The sequence below is a fragment of the Physeter macrocephalus genome, chromosome 4, assembly GCF_002837175.3.
Source record: "Physeter macrocephalus isolate SW-GA chromosome 4, ASM283717v5, whole genome shotgun sequence".
NCBI lineage: Eukaryota > Metazoa > Chordata > Mammalia > Artiodactyla > Physeteridae > Physeter > Physeter macrocephalus.
In genome coordinates this window covers 108,670,543-108,688,186 of record NC_041217.1, presented here as the reverse complement: position 1 = coordinate 108,688,186, position 17,644 = coordinate 108,670,543, and the positions used below count along the sequence as shown (strand labels likewise).

Sequence of the window (17,644 nt, the reverse complement as noted above, 5' to 3'; positions counted from 1 at the left end):
ATTGGGATTGACATGTATACAGTGATGTGTATAAAATGGATGACTAATATGAAAATAAACATTTAAAAAATAATTAAAAAATAAAGTATATAAGCCTTTATATGCTTGGTTTTCAATAACTTCTGTGTTTTTAGCTTGTAGCACAGGATCATGTGTATCACTCATTTCCCCATAAATTTTGCCTTTTAGCTTTTATATTATAATCGTTTGAATTTTTAAAAAATTTTGTTGCTTTTGCCTTAATAACCACTTACATGTGATTTATTCTTGGTCTACCTCTTATCACATTTGGTTTTGTGATATGAACGATTTTCCATAGTCATCATTTTTCCCATACTCTTTAATTTTCATAGCTGTAGAAAAAAGTTCTATAGGACGACATCTAATATAGTATTTGCTATTTTCTTAGTAACTTATTTTGCTTTTTACAAAGAGATGTCCTAAATGTTCAGGAAAATAGTGTATCTTATAGTCCAAAAGACTCAAAAATCCTTCTACCTTTGTAAGCACCTCAACTGTTCCTAGAAATTTGCTGACTCCATTTTCTTGGATAAATCTCAAACATGAGATTTATTGGCAAACTATTGGCATCTCATTTCTAAAGTAATAGTTCACCTTGGACCTGGTTTTAGAGAATGGTAGGGTTTTTAGAATTGTTTACTTCACTTCCCTTCAATTTACCTGGAATTATAACATTATATATCTTCTCTGTTCATATCCACTAATATGTCCACACACTTTCTGTATCTTCCCTTTTGATTTCACTGATTGATAATTTTTTTTAATGTTCTACACTTTCACAGACTTAATAGTATAGTGAAATTAATTCACTTAATTGACTAAGTGATGCTATTAAAACATTTCAAAGATGATAAATGTCAAATACATGATCCTAAAACATAACAATTTAGCACATAAATGTTTTTGAGACACTTGTCAAACCACCACGTGGTAACTGGGTCCCCATAATTTTCAGCTTCATACAGTGATAACAGGACGATATGTGTTCATTAGAAAGACAATTAGAAATCTTCACTTCATTGTTAAGAGGAAGCATGGGGATATGGAGAAGTTAGTCATAACTCCTTTTCAATCCCAGCTCTGCTACTTTACTATCTGACCTCAGACAAGTTTAACTTCTCTGAAACATAAGTTTTCTTTTGTATAAAAAAGGAATATTTCCGGGCTTCCCTGGTGGCGTAGTGGTTGAGAATCCGCCTGCCGATGCAGGGGACACGGGTTCGTGCCCCGGTCCGGGAAGATCCCATACTCCGCAACGGGAGAGGCCACAACAGTGAGAGGCCCGCATACGGCAAAAAAAAAAAAAAAAAAAAAAGGAATATTTACCAGTGTCTTCTGTAAGGATTAAAAGATACAATATATGCAAAGTATCTGGCAGATCACAGATTTTCAATAAATTGTAGCTATTTTTTTAACCATATTCAGGTATACATCCTTCTTGTGATGGAATGCATCGTGGATATACATTTCATATAACTTTCCATTCTCTGAGAAAAATTACCAAACCCTGCCAGGTAGGAGATATACACAGCTTTGCAGTGTGCTACAGGTATGTGCAGCTTGAAAACAGAAGGGAGTAGATGACATTTTTTAAGATAAAGGCACTACGGAGGCCCTACAGAGAGGCAATTAATAGAATTTTACTTTGTTCTTTCGGTTTGGCTAAATGGTGCCATCAAGTCTGGGACTTTTCCTCAAGGAAATATGAGTCACTTTTTATGATTTAGGTATGTCCACATAAAGCCACCATTCTCCTCTTAATGAAAGAAAGAATGGAACTTGTTAAATAAAATCAGCTTTTATCAAGTTTGATAATAATTTCACGGTAATGCTACGAGAAAGCAGCAAAACTAACTACTGTATCAAATGAGATTTTGTGTTGAGCACTTCTAAAATATTTTCTTCCAGATCCTTCAAAATCTTTTAAATCTTTCTAACCATTGATTCACAAAGATGCACTTCAAGCTTCCATTTAAAAATAGGACAAACTGATGATTTCCTGATGCAGAGAAAAGAACCTTAGAACTGGAATTAGAGAATTCACATTTGCTTACTAGCTGTGAATTTGAACATATCGCATAACTTCAATAAATCCCAGTTTCCTCACTTATAGAATGGCAGTAAGATTTATCTTACAATGGTTGTTTCAAGATTAAATGAGATAATAGGTCTTCAAAAAATAGACTTCCTTTAATTTCCTCCTCTCACTCCACCTCTACTTGGTCTTGAATGAATTGGTTATAATCCAGCTTAGTATCAGCCAACAGAAGTTCTCTGATTCTAAAGGTTTTATAATGAGAACTGGATTACCTGATTTTGAGCATTATGCATGGCCTTTCCTCTTCCTCTTCCTTTCTGTTCATCAGTCATTTACTATACACTAGCACACCAGGGGGCAGGCAGAATAACAGAGAGGACATGGTAGATTGTTTATGAAATCTGCTAAATGGATAAATTAAGGAGTAAATGAGGTGAAATCAAATAGTTGGATTATATTTTAAGAGATATAAAGAGAGTCTGGTCAGAGTATAGGACAATCATGAGGAGCTCTTCAAGTGGGCAGAAAAACGGCATCTGAATTTAATGTAATCAAGGTCACTTAATGAAAAAAAATTCCAAATTTTATCTTTAAAATAACAGACTAGAAAAGGATCCTGGGAGTGACTGCTGATCATTTTCCAAAGACACCCCAGTTTCCTGCTATTGAAAAAAGCCTGAATGGTTTTGAGTATCATCAAAAATAAAGAAAACATAGTTATCCCACTCATGGAGAAGGCTGTGGATCCACTGCCCCTAAAATATTTAGTCTGGCTCTGTTTGTTCCAACTCCAGAAAGACAGCCAGAGAAAAGAAGCCAAATTGGCAGATGAGAGGAAGACTAGAAAACATTACAATTCTTAGAAAAGAGTCATAGATTCTTAGAATTGGAATTATCCTTAAACATCATAAATAACAATTCCTTACGCTTCCAGAATTCTCCTGATAATCATAAATAGTAATCAAAGGTCTATTATATGCTGGGGACTGACTAGAATCTTTCCCTTTTATTGCAGCCTTTGTCCAAACAGTCACCTTAAACAGATCTCAGATACATCCACTTATCTCCACTGCCATCATCTGGCCCGTCATTTTTCTCCCTCGTTTAGTCTACTGCAATAGCATCCTAACTGGTGACCCTCTTCTACCTGTGCTGCTCAAAACCATGTTCCAAGTTCCCAATCCACTGCTACAGAGTGATCTTAAAACACAAATTAACTCACGTCATTGGCTTACTTAGAATACTTCAATGATTCTCCATCTACTTTAGGACCAAGTCCAAAATAATAAACATGGTCCTGAATGATTTGTCTCCTGCCTCCTTCACTAATACCACCTAATACTGCTTTTCCCTTGGTTCACCAAGGTCTATCCACACTGGCTTTCTTTCAGTTCCTCAAAACAGTTAAATGCTTTCCCATTTAGAACCATCACATATAAGAATAACCACCACCACGGCCATTACAGCTAATATTTATCAAGTTTTCACTATGTGACCAGCTCTGTGCTAAGTGCTTTAAGTGCATTATCATGTTTAATCCTCATAAGAAACTCTATGAGGTAGTTATTATTTTCATACTGTTACTGTTGCAAAAACAAATATTTAGAGAAATTAAGTGACTTGTCTAAGGCAAGGCAAGGGGCACAGGTGGGAAGTATGTTATATTGCATATTCCAGGAGCAGTTTTTCCCCCCACTCTTTCCAAGCTAACTCATATCATTCTTTACGGTCACAGCTCATACGGCATTTCAAAACAGTCTTCTCTCATCTGATCTAAATTTGGCAACTTTGTCACAGTCCCTTAAAATTTTCATCTAGAGAATGTATTACAGTTTATAATTATATATTTTATGTGATTGTTTCTTTAATGTCTGTCAAACCTCTGATAGACTATAAATTTCATGAAGGCAGGGATCAAATGTTCAATGAATGTGCCTGAATATAAATATAAATATCTGCTGAACAAATGATTGCAGAAAGTCATCCAAATCTAAGGATGAGGTGTTGAATCACTCTATGGAAGAGTCTGAGTGTTAGGAATTCTATTAAAATATTCTTGCCTATAAAAAAAGCTGTTCCCTTATAAGGCCTATATACTGATTTTAATTCTGGTCTCTTGACCAATACTGAAAAAGTATATTCTCTTCCCTATTACAGCTCTTCAAATACTTTCAGCCTAGAGAATTAAAGACAGAGAGGACTGGCAATTAAAGTGGGATAATTCCAGGTTTATTCATAAAAGAATGCTAGAACGTAGAGGACAATTTCTTTGAAATTAGAGACTTACTTAGGGCACGTTTATAGAAGTTAATTCTTTGCCTATAGTAAGTAAATGCAAGAGGTATATAGACATGAGATGGGACCACTGTATTTTGCACTCTCTATCACGAAGTGGGTTCTAATTTGTATGAATCTAGAAAGAAACACAACTGGAGGAGGCTATTAAAAGGGAATTAAATGACCGTACAAAAAGTTTGGGAAAAATAAAAACTAGCTATGCAATTACAACTAACCTTAGATATCCCCAAATTACAAGACTGACATCATGAAGTGCAATCATATTTTCCCATATCTCTTGAGAGTTTTAACAGAACTCTGGATTAGATGAACTATATTTCTAAGATTTTGAAATTAATATGATAAAATAGAAGTTGGGAATTATCAAGAGCCAAAATATTCTTCAGGTGTTTTATATATCTTAATTAATTCAATATAACCACTAAAGTTTTTAAAAAGCCTTTATCTCCCATCCTTAATGAGGATGATGGAACCTCAAAGTTGGAAAGGTCCTTTTGTTTCATAACTTATCTGATGCCTAAAACCTCTCTATAAAATCTAGGCCAAGTGGCTTTCAGCTAATATTAAAATATCCCCAGCTATGCTAATTAACTTGATGGAAGTGGGGAGATCCTTTCACAATATATCAATATATATATATATATATGCGTATCAAATCATCACATACATTTTAAATATCTTAAATTGTATTTGTCAATTATACTCAATAAAGCTGGAAAAGAAATCACCAGCATGGTATAATGCTTTGGAGTTTGAGATCTGGATTTTGAGTTTGGAGCTATGGGTTTAAATCTTAGTTCAGCTATTGATCAGCTATGTAACTCTGAACAGGTTACTTACTGTGCTTCAGTTTCCTCATTTCAAAAACTGGAATAATAAAATGTGTCTTTTAAAATTGTTTGAGAATTAAATGAAATTCCACAATATAAAACATCACATAGCATTATGCCTGGCACATAGTGAATGATCCATAATTGTTAATTTCCCTCCAATAACAGAAATCTGCTACCTGCCAAAATAGTCCATTTCCTCTTTGGACAGCACTGGTGATGGGTTCCTATACTATGTGGAACCAGTCCAACATTATTACGCAAATAAAACTTAGAAGTTTGATATGTGTTATTTTAAGAAAAGATGTTCTTCATTGTTATTTTAAGTTTGGCTATAAATTTTAGTTTATATATGTTTTTAAGCAATTTGTCACGCAGAAATGGCAGAATTTCATTTCTTTAAGTTAAATTTTAAAAAATCTGAATGACAGAGAAATGCAGATTACATTCATATTTGATGAGAAGCCTTGAATAATTGAATTGATATAAATACTCCATTGAAATTTCCCTTTGGTTAAAAAAAAGGAAAAAAATATTCACCTTCTAGTGACTAAGGATTAAATGGTATGGCAATGATCTTTTAAGACTAAATGGATCATCTCCCTATTTTTATTAATAATTAGTGACAAAAATTAAGAGTATCAGAAATGTATTGCTGTTTTACTACCAGGCTAGAAAATATATTTAATTATTTAAGCTCACAAAACAATTTTTAAGAAAATTTATTTTTATTTAAGTTGTAAGATAGGTTATAGAAAATTATATTTGCTCATTTAACCTATTAAATAAATATTGTTATTAAACAGTATCACTTTCTTTGTGACAACCCAACACACTCTGTAGATAAAGTCACTTGCCTTTCATTAATTTAATTTACCACTTTATATGTTATGTAGGTTCATTTGTTAGAGAATATTGTAGCTGACTTGTCCCATAGGAAAAAAGAAAATTACCCCTAACATATCTGATTCAAATACAACATGAAGCCTCCTGTTTCCTCAATAATGTAAATTTAAACAAGCCAAACTTTTGAGGAAAGAAATTATGTTTCCCAATGAATTACCTAATGGTTTACTCCAATCTTTCAAATACAAAGAAAAATATCTTCCACCTATCATAATATTTTATGGTTTGATAATTGTAGCTTTTTAATCATGAAAAACGTTACAGTCAAATTTAGTTTGAAATGATCAGAACTAAATGTAAAGACCAAATATTAGATACAAGAATGTTCCTGAGATCACAAATGTAATTTATATTGGATAAAACTATCAGTATCTGTGTTTTCCCTCATTTCTCTTTTGTAGAGTAGGTTTTATTTGTCACATCACCAATGAATTTAAATTTGTAGTGGATAAGTATTTTGTATTCTGAATTTTATAAGCAGAGATCAAGCTAACATGATTCCTAAAAATACTCACAAGATGATTTAAAAGTTTTAAATAAGAGCATAAAATAAGCTTACTGTTTCACCAATCTTCCCAATGTTTCCTTGATCTCCTACTTCTCCCTGTTAATAAAGAATATAAAGTTGCAAAAATGATTATTTTTCAAACAAGATTACTCTCAACATTGCTCCTGTTTCCATTTTAATGTAATTATCTAGTTATAACCTAGAAAATCACAAAGAAACTTTCAGTTATTCAAAACTCTTGTTACAGTATTTGTATGGAACGTAGTCTTTCCTGTATTTTCATTCAAATACTATTAACTTGTTTTCTTAAATTACATTCTTCTATTTATGACTTTTAATCACTTTTAAAACACTTTTACAAATAAAATTTAAAAAATAAAATATCTACTGAGGTATACTCTATAAATGGCAGAGTGGTAGGCTGCCACTGTAGAAGATACTAAGAAAAAAATATTCACCTTCTAGTGACTAAGGATTAAATGGTATGGCAATGATCTTTTAAGACTAAATGGATCATCTCCCTATTTTTATTAATAATTAGTGACAAAAATTAAGAGTATCAGAAATGTATTGCTGTTTTACTACCAGGCTAGAAAATATATTTAATTATTTAAGCTCACAAAACAATTTTTAAGAAAATTTATTTTTATTTAAGTTGTAAGATAGGTTATAGAAAATTATATTTGCTCATTTAACCTATTAAATAAATATTGTTATTAAACAGTATCACTTTCTTTGTGACAACCCAACACACTCTGTAGATAAAGTCACTTGCCTTTCATTAATTTAATTTACCACTTTATATGTTATGTAGGTTCATTTGTTAGAGAATATTGTAGCTGACTTGTCCCATAGGAAAAAAGAAAATTACCCCTAACATATCTGATTCAAATACAACATGAAGCCTCCTGTTTCCTCAATAATGTAAATTTAAACAAGCCAAACTTTTGAGGAAAGAAATTATGTTTCCCAATGAATTACCTAATGGTTTACTCCAATCTTTCAAATACAAAGAAAAATATCTTCCACCTATCATAATATTTTATGGTTTGATAATTGTAGCTTTTTAATCATGAAAAACGTTACAGTCAAATTTAGTTTGAAATGATCAGAACTAAATGTAAAGACCAAATATTAGATACAAGAATGTTCCTGAGATCACAAATGTAATTTATATTGGATAAAACTATCAGTATCTGTGTTTTCCCTCATTTCTCTTTTGTAGAGTAGGTTTTATTTGTCACATCACCAATGAATTTAAATTTGTAGTGGATAAGTATTTTGTATTCTGAATTTTATAAGCAGAGATCAAGCTAACATGATTCCTAAAAATACTCACAAGATGATTTAAAAGTTTTAAATAAGAGCATAAAATAAGCTTACTGTTTCACCAATCTTCCCAATGTTTCCTTGATCTCCTACTTCTCCCTGTTAATAAAGAATATAAAGTTGCAAAAATGATTATTTTTCAAACAAGATTACTCTCAACATTGCTCCTGTTTCCATTTTAATGTAATTATCTAGTTATAACCTAGAAAATCACAAAGAAACTTTCAGTTATTCAAAACTCTTGTTACAGTATTTGTATGGAACGTAGTCTTTCCTGTATTTTCATTCAAATACTATTAACTTGTTTTCTTAAATTACATTCTTCTATTTATGACTTTTAATCACTTTTAAAACACTTTTACAAATAAAATTTAAAAAATAAAATATCTACTGAGGTATACTCTATAAATGGCAGAGTGGTAGGCTGCCACTGTAGAAGATACTAAGAATGAAAATAAAGCCCTTGCGCGCAGGAACACTCTCTTTTCTTCAGTAGATAAGGTATCTCACAATGCTGAGCAGAACAAGCAGAGCAGAACACACGCTACAGGTAAGTAGTAAAGGAGTTCCTAGGCACAGGCAGCCTGTGTGCGCATGCAGCTAGAGCTGGCTTCACTGGAGAAGTAACGCATGTTCATAATCTTAACTGCAGTTCTGCCGTCCCTAAAGCTCTGAAAACCCAAAGTTTTTTCACAACACATTTAGTGGCAAACTTGACCTAACCTGTGTTTATTTGATAGTAATGCTTTTACCTGATCTGAGTGAGGCTACTTATAGTCTTGATATAGATTGATTAATCTGAACATCCTTACATTTCACCATAGAAATATCAATATGTCTAATTATGGTTGTGCTGTCCCATAGCCTACTGGCAGTGTTAAGTAAAATACAGTATATATATATAAAACCTTTTTAAAATCCAAACATTCATGGTTTCAAATAATAAATTATGAAACTGTATTTGAGTTGGGCCCTGAAGAATAGGGGATTTTTACACTGGTGATGAGAAAGAGCCGTTTTTAGTGGTGAGGAATGCATGAGCAAAGGCTGAACAAAAGCACAGATTAATGAAAGTAGAAGATTAAGTTCAGGGTACCACATATAGTTAATCTGACAGGAATGCACATTTTATTTATACCAGAGATAGGAAATTAAACCATCAACTGCTGTTTAAAAATTAATAATTATATGGCAGTGTGGGGTAGTTAAACTCACTCAACAATACTGTAGCCACTCATGATATGTAGCTACTCAGCATTTGAAATTAACTGGTTTGAACTGAAATGTGAGGTAAGAATAATATACACACTATATTTCAAAGACTTTGTATAAAAAATCTCATTAATAATTTTAATATTGATTATATGTTGAAATGATAATATTCTTATATCTGGTTACATAAAATATATTACAAAAATTAATCTCTCCTATTTCTTTTCACTTTTTTTTTTTTTTTACTATGGCTCACATCTGTGATTCGTATTACATACTCTATTGGATGGTGCTGATTTTAAGCACTGAAACCTAATATTCATATAGGTAATCAGTTTGAAATAAACTTTCAAAGACTATAAAAATTTTCTTTTCTATTTCTGTACGCATTTAGATAAATAGTAAAGAATAAAACATTGTAGTAGGAGGTTGGAATTCCTAGTTTTTGACTGATAGTTCATTAGACAGCTTTTGTAGAAAATAACATGGCAGGATTTTATGTATATATATACAAATATATACATAATATGTATGTGTATATATACATATATATAATTAATTTTCTTTTATTTTCTCCTCCTTACCCAATGTCCCTCTCAAATTCCAACTAGGGAGATGGACCCTTTGTGATACGTAGTCTTAAGGGAGGTCTGTGTTAACAGGCAGAAAGCAAAAGTTGCTTGCAGATTACCTACATTCATGCTTTAGTTTTCAAAGAGCCTGAATGTAGGAGGTGGGTTGTCGTTGAGGGCAAAAAGAGACAGAGAGGAATAATTCCCCAGGCGTAGGGAGAGAATAGAGATCCTAGAGTTCTGTGAAAGGCAGTGACCCTTAACCAACCCCCAAGTGCTCCCCCAGAGTGCCAGGTTCCCCTAAGGGAGTGCCAGGTCCTAGTGAAGAGCTATGTAATACACCAAGGAAGAAATTTCAGAGACAAGTATGAGGACTGAACATTAAAGAACTTCCTTCACTTCCTAGGTAACACAGATGCCACCTAGATGCTGGTGTTAATTCTAGGGAGAGGCAGGATGTCAATAATGACTGAGATTGGTCTCTTGCCAGTTTGACTGGATGGTAGCTCACAGGTGGATTTTTTAGAGCTATTTGGCAGTACAGGGATTAAATACAGTAAAGGAGAATTAAGCCTTCTATTTATAAATATCATGCTTCTATTTTCTGGGAGTTTTTCTATGTAACTTGAGAGTCAGGTACACATACTCTCCCAAGATAATTTCAGCAACAGACATGCTGACACAATAAAAAATATTTTAGCTCATATTTCTTTATTAATTGACCTCAGAAAGTGTTGTTTGGTTTTTTCCTTAGTTTCTATATCACAAAAATGAAGAGTTTAAAATAAATAATGAACTCTAGCTCTAGGAAATTTAGAAATAAATCTGTGATGTAATTCAATTTTTCATTGAATTTTAAATTTGTACAAATCACCAATTCTTATAAGTTAGTTTCTTTCAGACCCTAATGCTGTACATATAAAACCACTGCCTTACTTTATATTTGTTGGTGTTACAAAAAAATCATACAGTACTTGAAAACAAAGCAAGAAAGTAGGTAACACATTTTTTTCAATGTCATAAAAGTATGAAGAACACCCAATGATTATGCAGGGTATGTGCTTACTTAGACTTACTGTATATTATTGACTAAAGGACTCAGACTTAGTGAAAATACACACACACACACACACACACACACACACACACACACATAAATTTTTTAAGTGAAGTTATAGTAACTTGTAGATTTCTGTCCAGTGGAATAGACAGCTCTCAAAGTTATGGTTTGTTGTCCTGTATCTAACTACACATCTGAACATTCCTTTACTAAAATGCATATCCAATTACATAGACATAGTTATAGTCATAGATATTTATAGACATATATACAGATACAGATATAGATATAAAGACATATAGCATTGCAAATGCTATTCAATATTTGAACAAGTTTTAACATATGACTGGTTCCTTCAATTAATGAGTTGAATAAAATCTTTGACATGTGTTTATTTTATATTGTTATGAAAGTCATAACTTTATCTTTTTGAAAATTATACTTTGTAACTGGTAATAAAGTCAGTTGCTTTACCTTCAAGCCTTCTGGTCCTGATTCACCTGCATACCCCTTTGGACCTGGTTTTCCCTAGAAGAGAACAGGAAAAAAAAAGGTATGTTTAATCATTCATATTTTTGAAAGTTTCCTAATTTATGAAATTCAGACTATCCTATGAGATGAAACACTTCAAAATTATTAGATAAATGCATTTCATCAAACTCATTAGCCATTCATTCTACCATGTTTGACTGTCTACTTGCCATGCACAGCTCTAGGATAAGATAATTAAAAAAATAAGTAAAATACTTAGTATGTTAGGTAGTGGTAAATTTGAAGGACAACAAATTAAGCAGGAAGGGAGATATAAACTGTTGTGGTAGTTTTGTTAAAATTTTTGGTAAGACTGCCAAAAAAGACCTCACTGAGAGGGTGGCAATTGAGTAAAGACTTTTAAAAAGGCACAAGTTACATGGATATTTGAAGGAAGAGCATTCTAAGCAGAGGCGAAGAGCATGTGTAAAGGCCCTGAGGCAAAATGTGCCTGTGTGTTGGAGAAACGATGAAGAGTCAATGCAGCTGGAGAGAGTAAGAGAGGAGATGAGTAAGAAGATGAGGGATAAGAAGGGAATGGGGGATATGAAGCCAGGTCATGAAAGGCCTGGCAGGTTACAGTAAGGGCTTTGGTTTTAACTCTGAGTGGCTTTAACTCTTAGCAGGCTTTGAGAAGAGAAGCACCAGGATCTATGTTTTAACAGGATCACTCTGATGTAAGAGCAGAAGCAGGGAGTCCAAAGAGGAGTCTACTGCAATAATCCAAGTGAGAGACGACAGTGACATTATCAGGGTGGGAACAGAGGAGGCTGTGAGAGGTGGTAACATTCTGTATATAGTTTGAAAGCAGAGCTTCCAGGAATTGCTGATGGGTCATGTGTGGAATGTGAAAGAAAGAGAAGAGTCAAGAATGAACTCAAGAATGAGTTCATTCAGCTTTAACCTGACTAAGGGGCCAAATGAAATGAGGTAGACTGTGGAAGAACAGGTTTGAAGGGTAAATTGAAAGTTTAGCTTTGGACATTTCAGTTTGATAATCTTGTTAGACAGATCTAAGTGGAGAGATCTTGTGGTAGTTAATACAACAGCAGAGCTTAGGGGTAGAAGGTTTTGATCTGAACATATAATTTTGGAAATCACCAGCATTTTGATGGCCTTTAAAGCCATAAGAATGGACCAGCCCATCTAGGCAGTGAGTGTAGATAGCAAAGAGCAGTCCACAAACCAAGCCCTGGGGTACTCTAAAATTTAGAATTTGAAGAAATGAGGAAAATATGCAAATCTGCTGCCAGAGAACTAGGAGGAAGATAATACAAGTGAAGAAAGTCTTTCCAGGAGGAGAGTGATCTTGTCAAATCTGAGGCATATAAATATTGAGTAATATGAAGACTGAGAAATGATCACTGAATTCAGCAACATGGAGGTCATTAATGACCTTCATAAGATCAACTGTTTCAGAGTGGTGGGGACAAGAATGGTTTCAGCAGATGAGGTGAGGAGAAAAATTGGAAAAAGCATGTAAATCCAATACTTTTGAGAAGTTTTCCCAAAAAGGGAAGGAGAGAAAATTAAAACCTGGAAGGAAAACTGGAGTCAATACAAATTTTGTTTTTGTTTTTAAGCCAGAAGAAATAATAGTATGTTTATATGTTGATAGGATTGATCCATTAAAGAGAAGAAAATTAAGATGCAGGAGAGAGTGGGGAAAATTGCTGGATCAATGTTCTTCAGTAGGCAAGATGATGTAGTATGTAGTGAATGAGTGGAAGTTTTGACCTTACCTAGAAAAATGGCCTGTTCATGCGCAATAACAAGAGAGAAGGCACAGTAAATGGCATAGACACAGGGAGGTGGGATAGAAGTGACGGTAGAAACTTGTGAAAGTTCTCTTCTGATTACTTCAATCTTCTCAGGGAACTAAGATGTGAGGTAAAGGGCTAATAGAAGTAAATGGAGTTGAGGAGAAAGTATAAAATAATGATTTAAAAATGTGAAAGTAAATGGGTATGGAAATAGAATTCAGAATGTTATCAAAGGGATAATTACAATGTTTTAAGCATGATGAGTAGGGATATGTGGTGATGAGAGAGATAAGGAATAATGGAATGGCATTAGAATCAATGAATTGAAATTTCTCTTGGGACTGTTGGATTGGGTTACAAGAAAGAATGCACCAGAAAGAAAGGGGATGATGGTTGGGGAATGAGAAGTTTAAAATTGAAAATGAAGAGGTTGCTCTTACTGGTAATGACAAGGTCAAGGGTTTCACCATAGCAGTAAGTAGCTGAAGAGAGTAGAGGATAAGATCTCTGAAGGAAAGTCAATATCCTGGAGTAATCTACAGTAGGTGGTTTCTAATATCAAACAACTGATGTCTACGCAAGATTTGATTAAGAAGATCACTATACCTCAACCAATGTGTTCTAGGAGTAGAAAAAGTGTGTGGGGAGATTGCTAAAAGGAATACAAATTTAAAATACCTATTAGGCATTATATATTTGGATTTTATTACTCCTATTCATTAACAAGTACTCACATATTTTTCTTTCTTAAAATAAAATAAAGCAAAACAAACAACCCTCTGGCTCTCATTCTGTTTTGACTACATACAAAAACTTTAGTAACTTAAAATTATATTTAGGACTTCCACCCAAAAAGTTGTTCTAATTTTGGTCTCTGCCTTGCTTGAAATTGTCTGGTGGTTCCCTACCAAGCACAAAATAGAGCAAAGGATAAAAAATTATCCTATTATTGTTAAATATCAATTGCTCTCTAATCAATTTGCAGATATAAAAGAAGAAATGTAGTTAAGAGTCTAATCATTACAGGACTTTGATATTTACAAAATAATTAATAATACATTTTATTCACACTGTCTGGAAAAAGCCTTAGCAGGAATATTTCTTTCATCTTTAATAATGTAATACTCAGGCACTGCAGTATATTAAGAAATAGTTATACATCATTATCTACATTATGGAAAGAATCTCACTGGTATCAGGCATTGGCATATTTATAATCTCTTTGAAATCAAGCGATTCACAGCATCAGTATTGGAGCCATCGCTTTTGGTCCTGTTTAAGTTCTGTCATATTACGGTTATCTTGAGCATGTTATGCTTAAGCATATATTAAAGCCTTATTTTTTTAAATCTAAAAATGCAGTCAATATCTTGCAGGGTTGGTTTCAGATTAGGGATGATTCCTGTGACAAACTTAGAGCAACACTAGGCCTAAATTAATATTCAACCAATAGTAGCAACAATTAATAACAAATATTATGACTGAGTAGGCAAGAAGTGAACATGGTTTTCCTGTTTTCTAGGGAAGTAAATTTTAAATAAGACGAATTATACTGGAGCACAAATAACAATGGTCTTTCTGTTATATAACTCACCTCACAAAAAATGAAAAAAACAAAAACAACTCTTCTTTTTCTTTCAGTAAGAGTGGCAGTATATGTGCTAGTTAGGTAAAGGTGCAAAAGAAAGAATTACTGTCTCTTTAAATGTAAAAATACTGTAAGAACCTGTACAATATGATGTTCTCAAGTAAAGAATGAGATGTATTTCATGTGAGTCTAATAATTCCTCTTAAAATGTGTTGCACACACCTTAATTACTTCATGATATTGTAAACTTTTGTCATGCATCCCCAAATTGTTAAAAAATTCATTTTCAGAACTTGAAAATAAGAAATTCATGTATTACCACAGAATATTATCTGAAAAAAAAGTTGCACAGAAAATTCATCTTATTTGCTTTCCATAATTTTACTGACAAACTCAGAAAACAGAAATTTCCAAAATATTACTAAAATGGTTAATGTATTTAGCTTCATATTACATTTTGAGAAACTTTATAAATAAGTTGTACAAATTACTAAGACCGTTAAGACTGAAGGAACTGAAGGAATAAGTAAATATGTAATAGGCATAATATCATTTAAAATATTCCTGGAAAATTTTAGCTATAGGCCTATTTTATTTGGGGGGATTGTATGGCTATAGTTTGTTATAATCTTGGCTCTTTGCTATAGCTTAAAATTTGGTGCCATTAAAAAACATTTACAAAACAGTTGCTTTAAGAGAAGCACACGGGTTTCCCTGGTGGCGCAGTGGTTGAGAGTCCGCCTGCCGAAGCAGGGGACACAGGTTCGTGCCCCGGTCCGGGAAGATCCCACATGCCGCAGAGCGGCTAGGCCCGTGAGCCATGGCCATTGAGCATGCGCGTCCGGAGCCTGTGCTCCTCAACGGAAGAGGCCACAACAGTGAGAGGCCCGCGTACCGCAAAAAAAAAAAAAAAAAAAAAAAGGAGAAGCACTCTTCGAAAATTATTTATATGATACCTACTCTTGGCCCCAGTTCTCCAAAGGATCCAATTAGTCCTTCTTCTCCCTTAAAAAAAAGAAGATCAGAACATGTCATGGCCTGATATGAGTATTTAAAAATGTAAACCTTATTCCATTTATTCTGAAATCTGAAGCTCTTTCTGAGATGTAATGAAAATAATACTGTGATTTTCTTGTATTTTAGAACTATATCACCCCACAATGTTTAAATTTTTTGTGTGACAACCTCATATCTACATTGAGGGGGATATGTATTGTACTACTGGGTTATTTTTCAATTGGTAGATGATATAAGTTAAATATAGAAAATTGAGGGTGGCTAAGAGTGAAAGTGATTAGGGCATCACAAAAATCAGGATTAGGAATCACTGAGATTGTGAATTATGGACAGCCTTTACCTTCTTGGGCTCAATATCTCTGACATAGCGAGAAACTCAATTAAGTTCTTAATAGACGGAAATCAATACACATTGGTATATTAAAAAATTATTGGTACAGAACATGTTTGCTCTTAGCACATTCTGATACTTAATTCATTCAGCAAATATGTTTTTGAGTCTCAGCTCTGTCTTAAGCCTTAGAGATAAAGGTATATCAGATCCTACCCAAATGGAGCTTAATGTCTAGAGTTTCTTTTTGTCTAATTTACAGATCCAATATTTTTGGGATCAAATCAGTTATAATGTCATAAAATATAAAATTTTGTGCATTCTTCTAAGGATTAAACACTGTATGGGTGGATAGAGAATAGAGAAACTTAAAACAAATAATTTTTATACTTTATTCTCTAAGAGAATTAAAAAGTAATAAACGTGTTTATTCTATTTATTGACATATTTTCTAAACAGACTGATTTTTTACCTTTAAATAAATAGTTCATATTTACCACATCTGAACATTTACAGACATCTTTAGAAATCATATAGTCTATTTTATTTATTTAAAAACATTTTGCTCAGTCCATAATTCCAATAAAATATAATATATGGGTTAGAAATATAAAATAGACACGAATGTTAAATATAAATTCTGGTACATATAAGTGAGATTCTAGGCTCAGATTCTTCGGACAGTCCATGGACACCACTACATAAATCACTTAATGAATTCAGAACATTAAAATGATTCCAAATTCCATTCCATAACTGCTAATATAAAATGGTAACTTGAAATCCTTGATGGCAAAAATTGTCCATACTAATGCAAAGTTTTCTTTGAGCAAAAACTGAAGTCCCACAAAAAATAAAAAAGGAAAATCTGAGTTAAAAAATTGCTTACTGGATATTTAATTTCTTCATACCTGAGTTCCTTTGAGACCAGGAGGTCCAGGAGGCCCTCTATTTCCAATGAGCCCCTGTAAAGCAATATAAGGACACACAATAAAATTTTTAGCTCAATTAATACATTTTTTCAATAGGCATTAATCTCAGATGTGCAATACTATTTGGTACCACTCATTTCCCATTAGGAAGTTATCAAAATGGGATGGGAGGACAGATAAGCAGAAAACTGCCTGCCATCCAAAAAGTTGGAAAACATACGATAAACTTATTTTTAAACAATATGTTAATGTTCACATAATCTGCTCCTTATGGAGACACCTTTTCATAAAAAGTACTCCTAAATTTAAAGCAATAGGCCCAATTGTTAATCTGATGCTAGTACAATAAAAAGATAATAGAGTGTCCACAAAGTCTGAAAACAGATGGAGAAGATATATAGTGTTTTAATATCTGTTAAGAGACTAGCAAAGTCTGGAACACATTATTCATATGAAATGTTCAACTTAATTCCTTTCTTGATGCAGGCTAGTGAAAAGAGAGGAAAATTTGCAGAAGAAAGTAACAATCTGAACATGATTAGGAATTTCAAGATTAAAAGAAAACTTTTGTTAATCTAAATGCATGTTGTTAAAAATCAAATACTCTTTTTTTTTTTTTAAATTTACTTTTTTTTGGCTGTGCCACGCAGGCTGTGGAACCTTAGTTCCTCGACTAGGGATAGAATCTGCACGCCCTACAGTGGAAGT

General features: G+C 33.1%; 1 protein-coding gene across 1 annotated transcript in view; it reads right to left on the bottom strand.

The window, feature by feature from the left end:
* The window catches only part of COL24A1 (collagen type XXIV alpha 1 chain), a 423,812-nt gene that overhangs the window by 213,136 nt on the left and 193,032 nt on the right, over positions 1-17,644 (bottom strand). Inside the window, exons 21-24 of the mRNA XM_024119550.3 lie at positions 16,916-16,969; positions 15,617-15,661; positions 11,249-11,302; positions 7,985-8,029 (exon numbers count right to left, since the gene is read on the bottom strand). Coding sequence (XP_023975318.1) covers positions 7,985-8,029; positions 11,249-11,302; positions 15,617-15,661; positions 16,916-16,969 — 198 coding nt within the window. The remainder of the gene's footprint in view (positions 1-7,984; positions 8,030-11,248; positions 11,303-15,616; positions 15,662-16,915; positions 16,970-17,644) is intronic.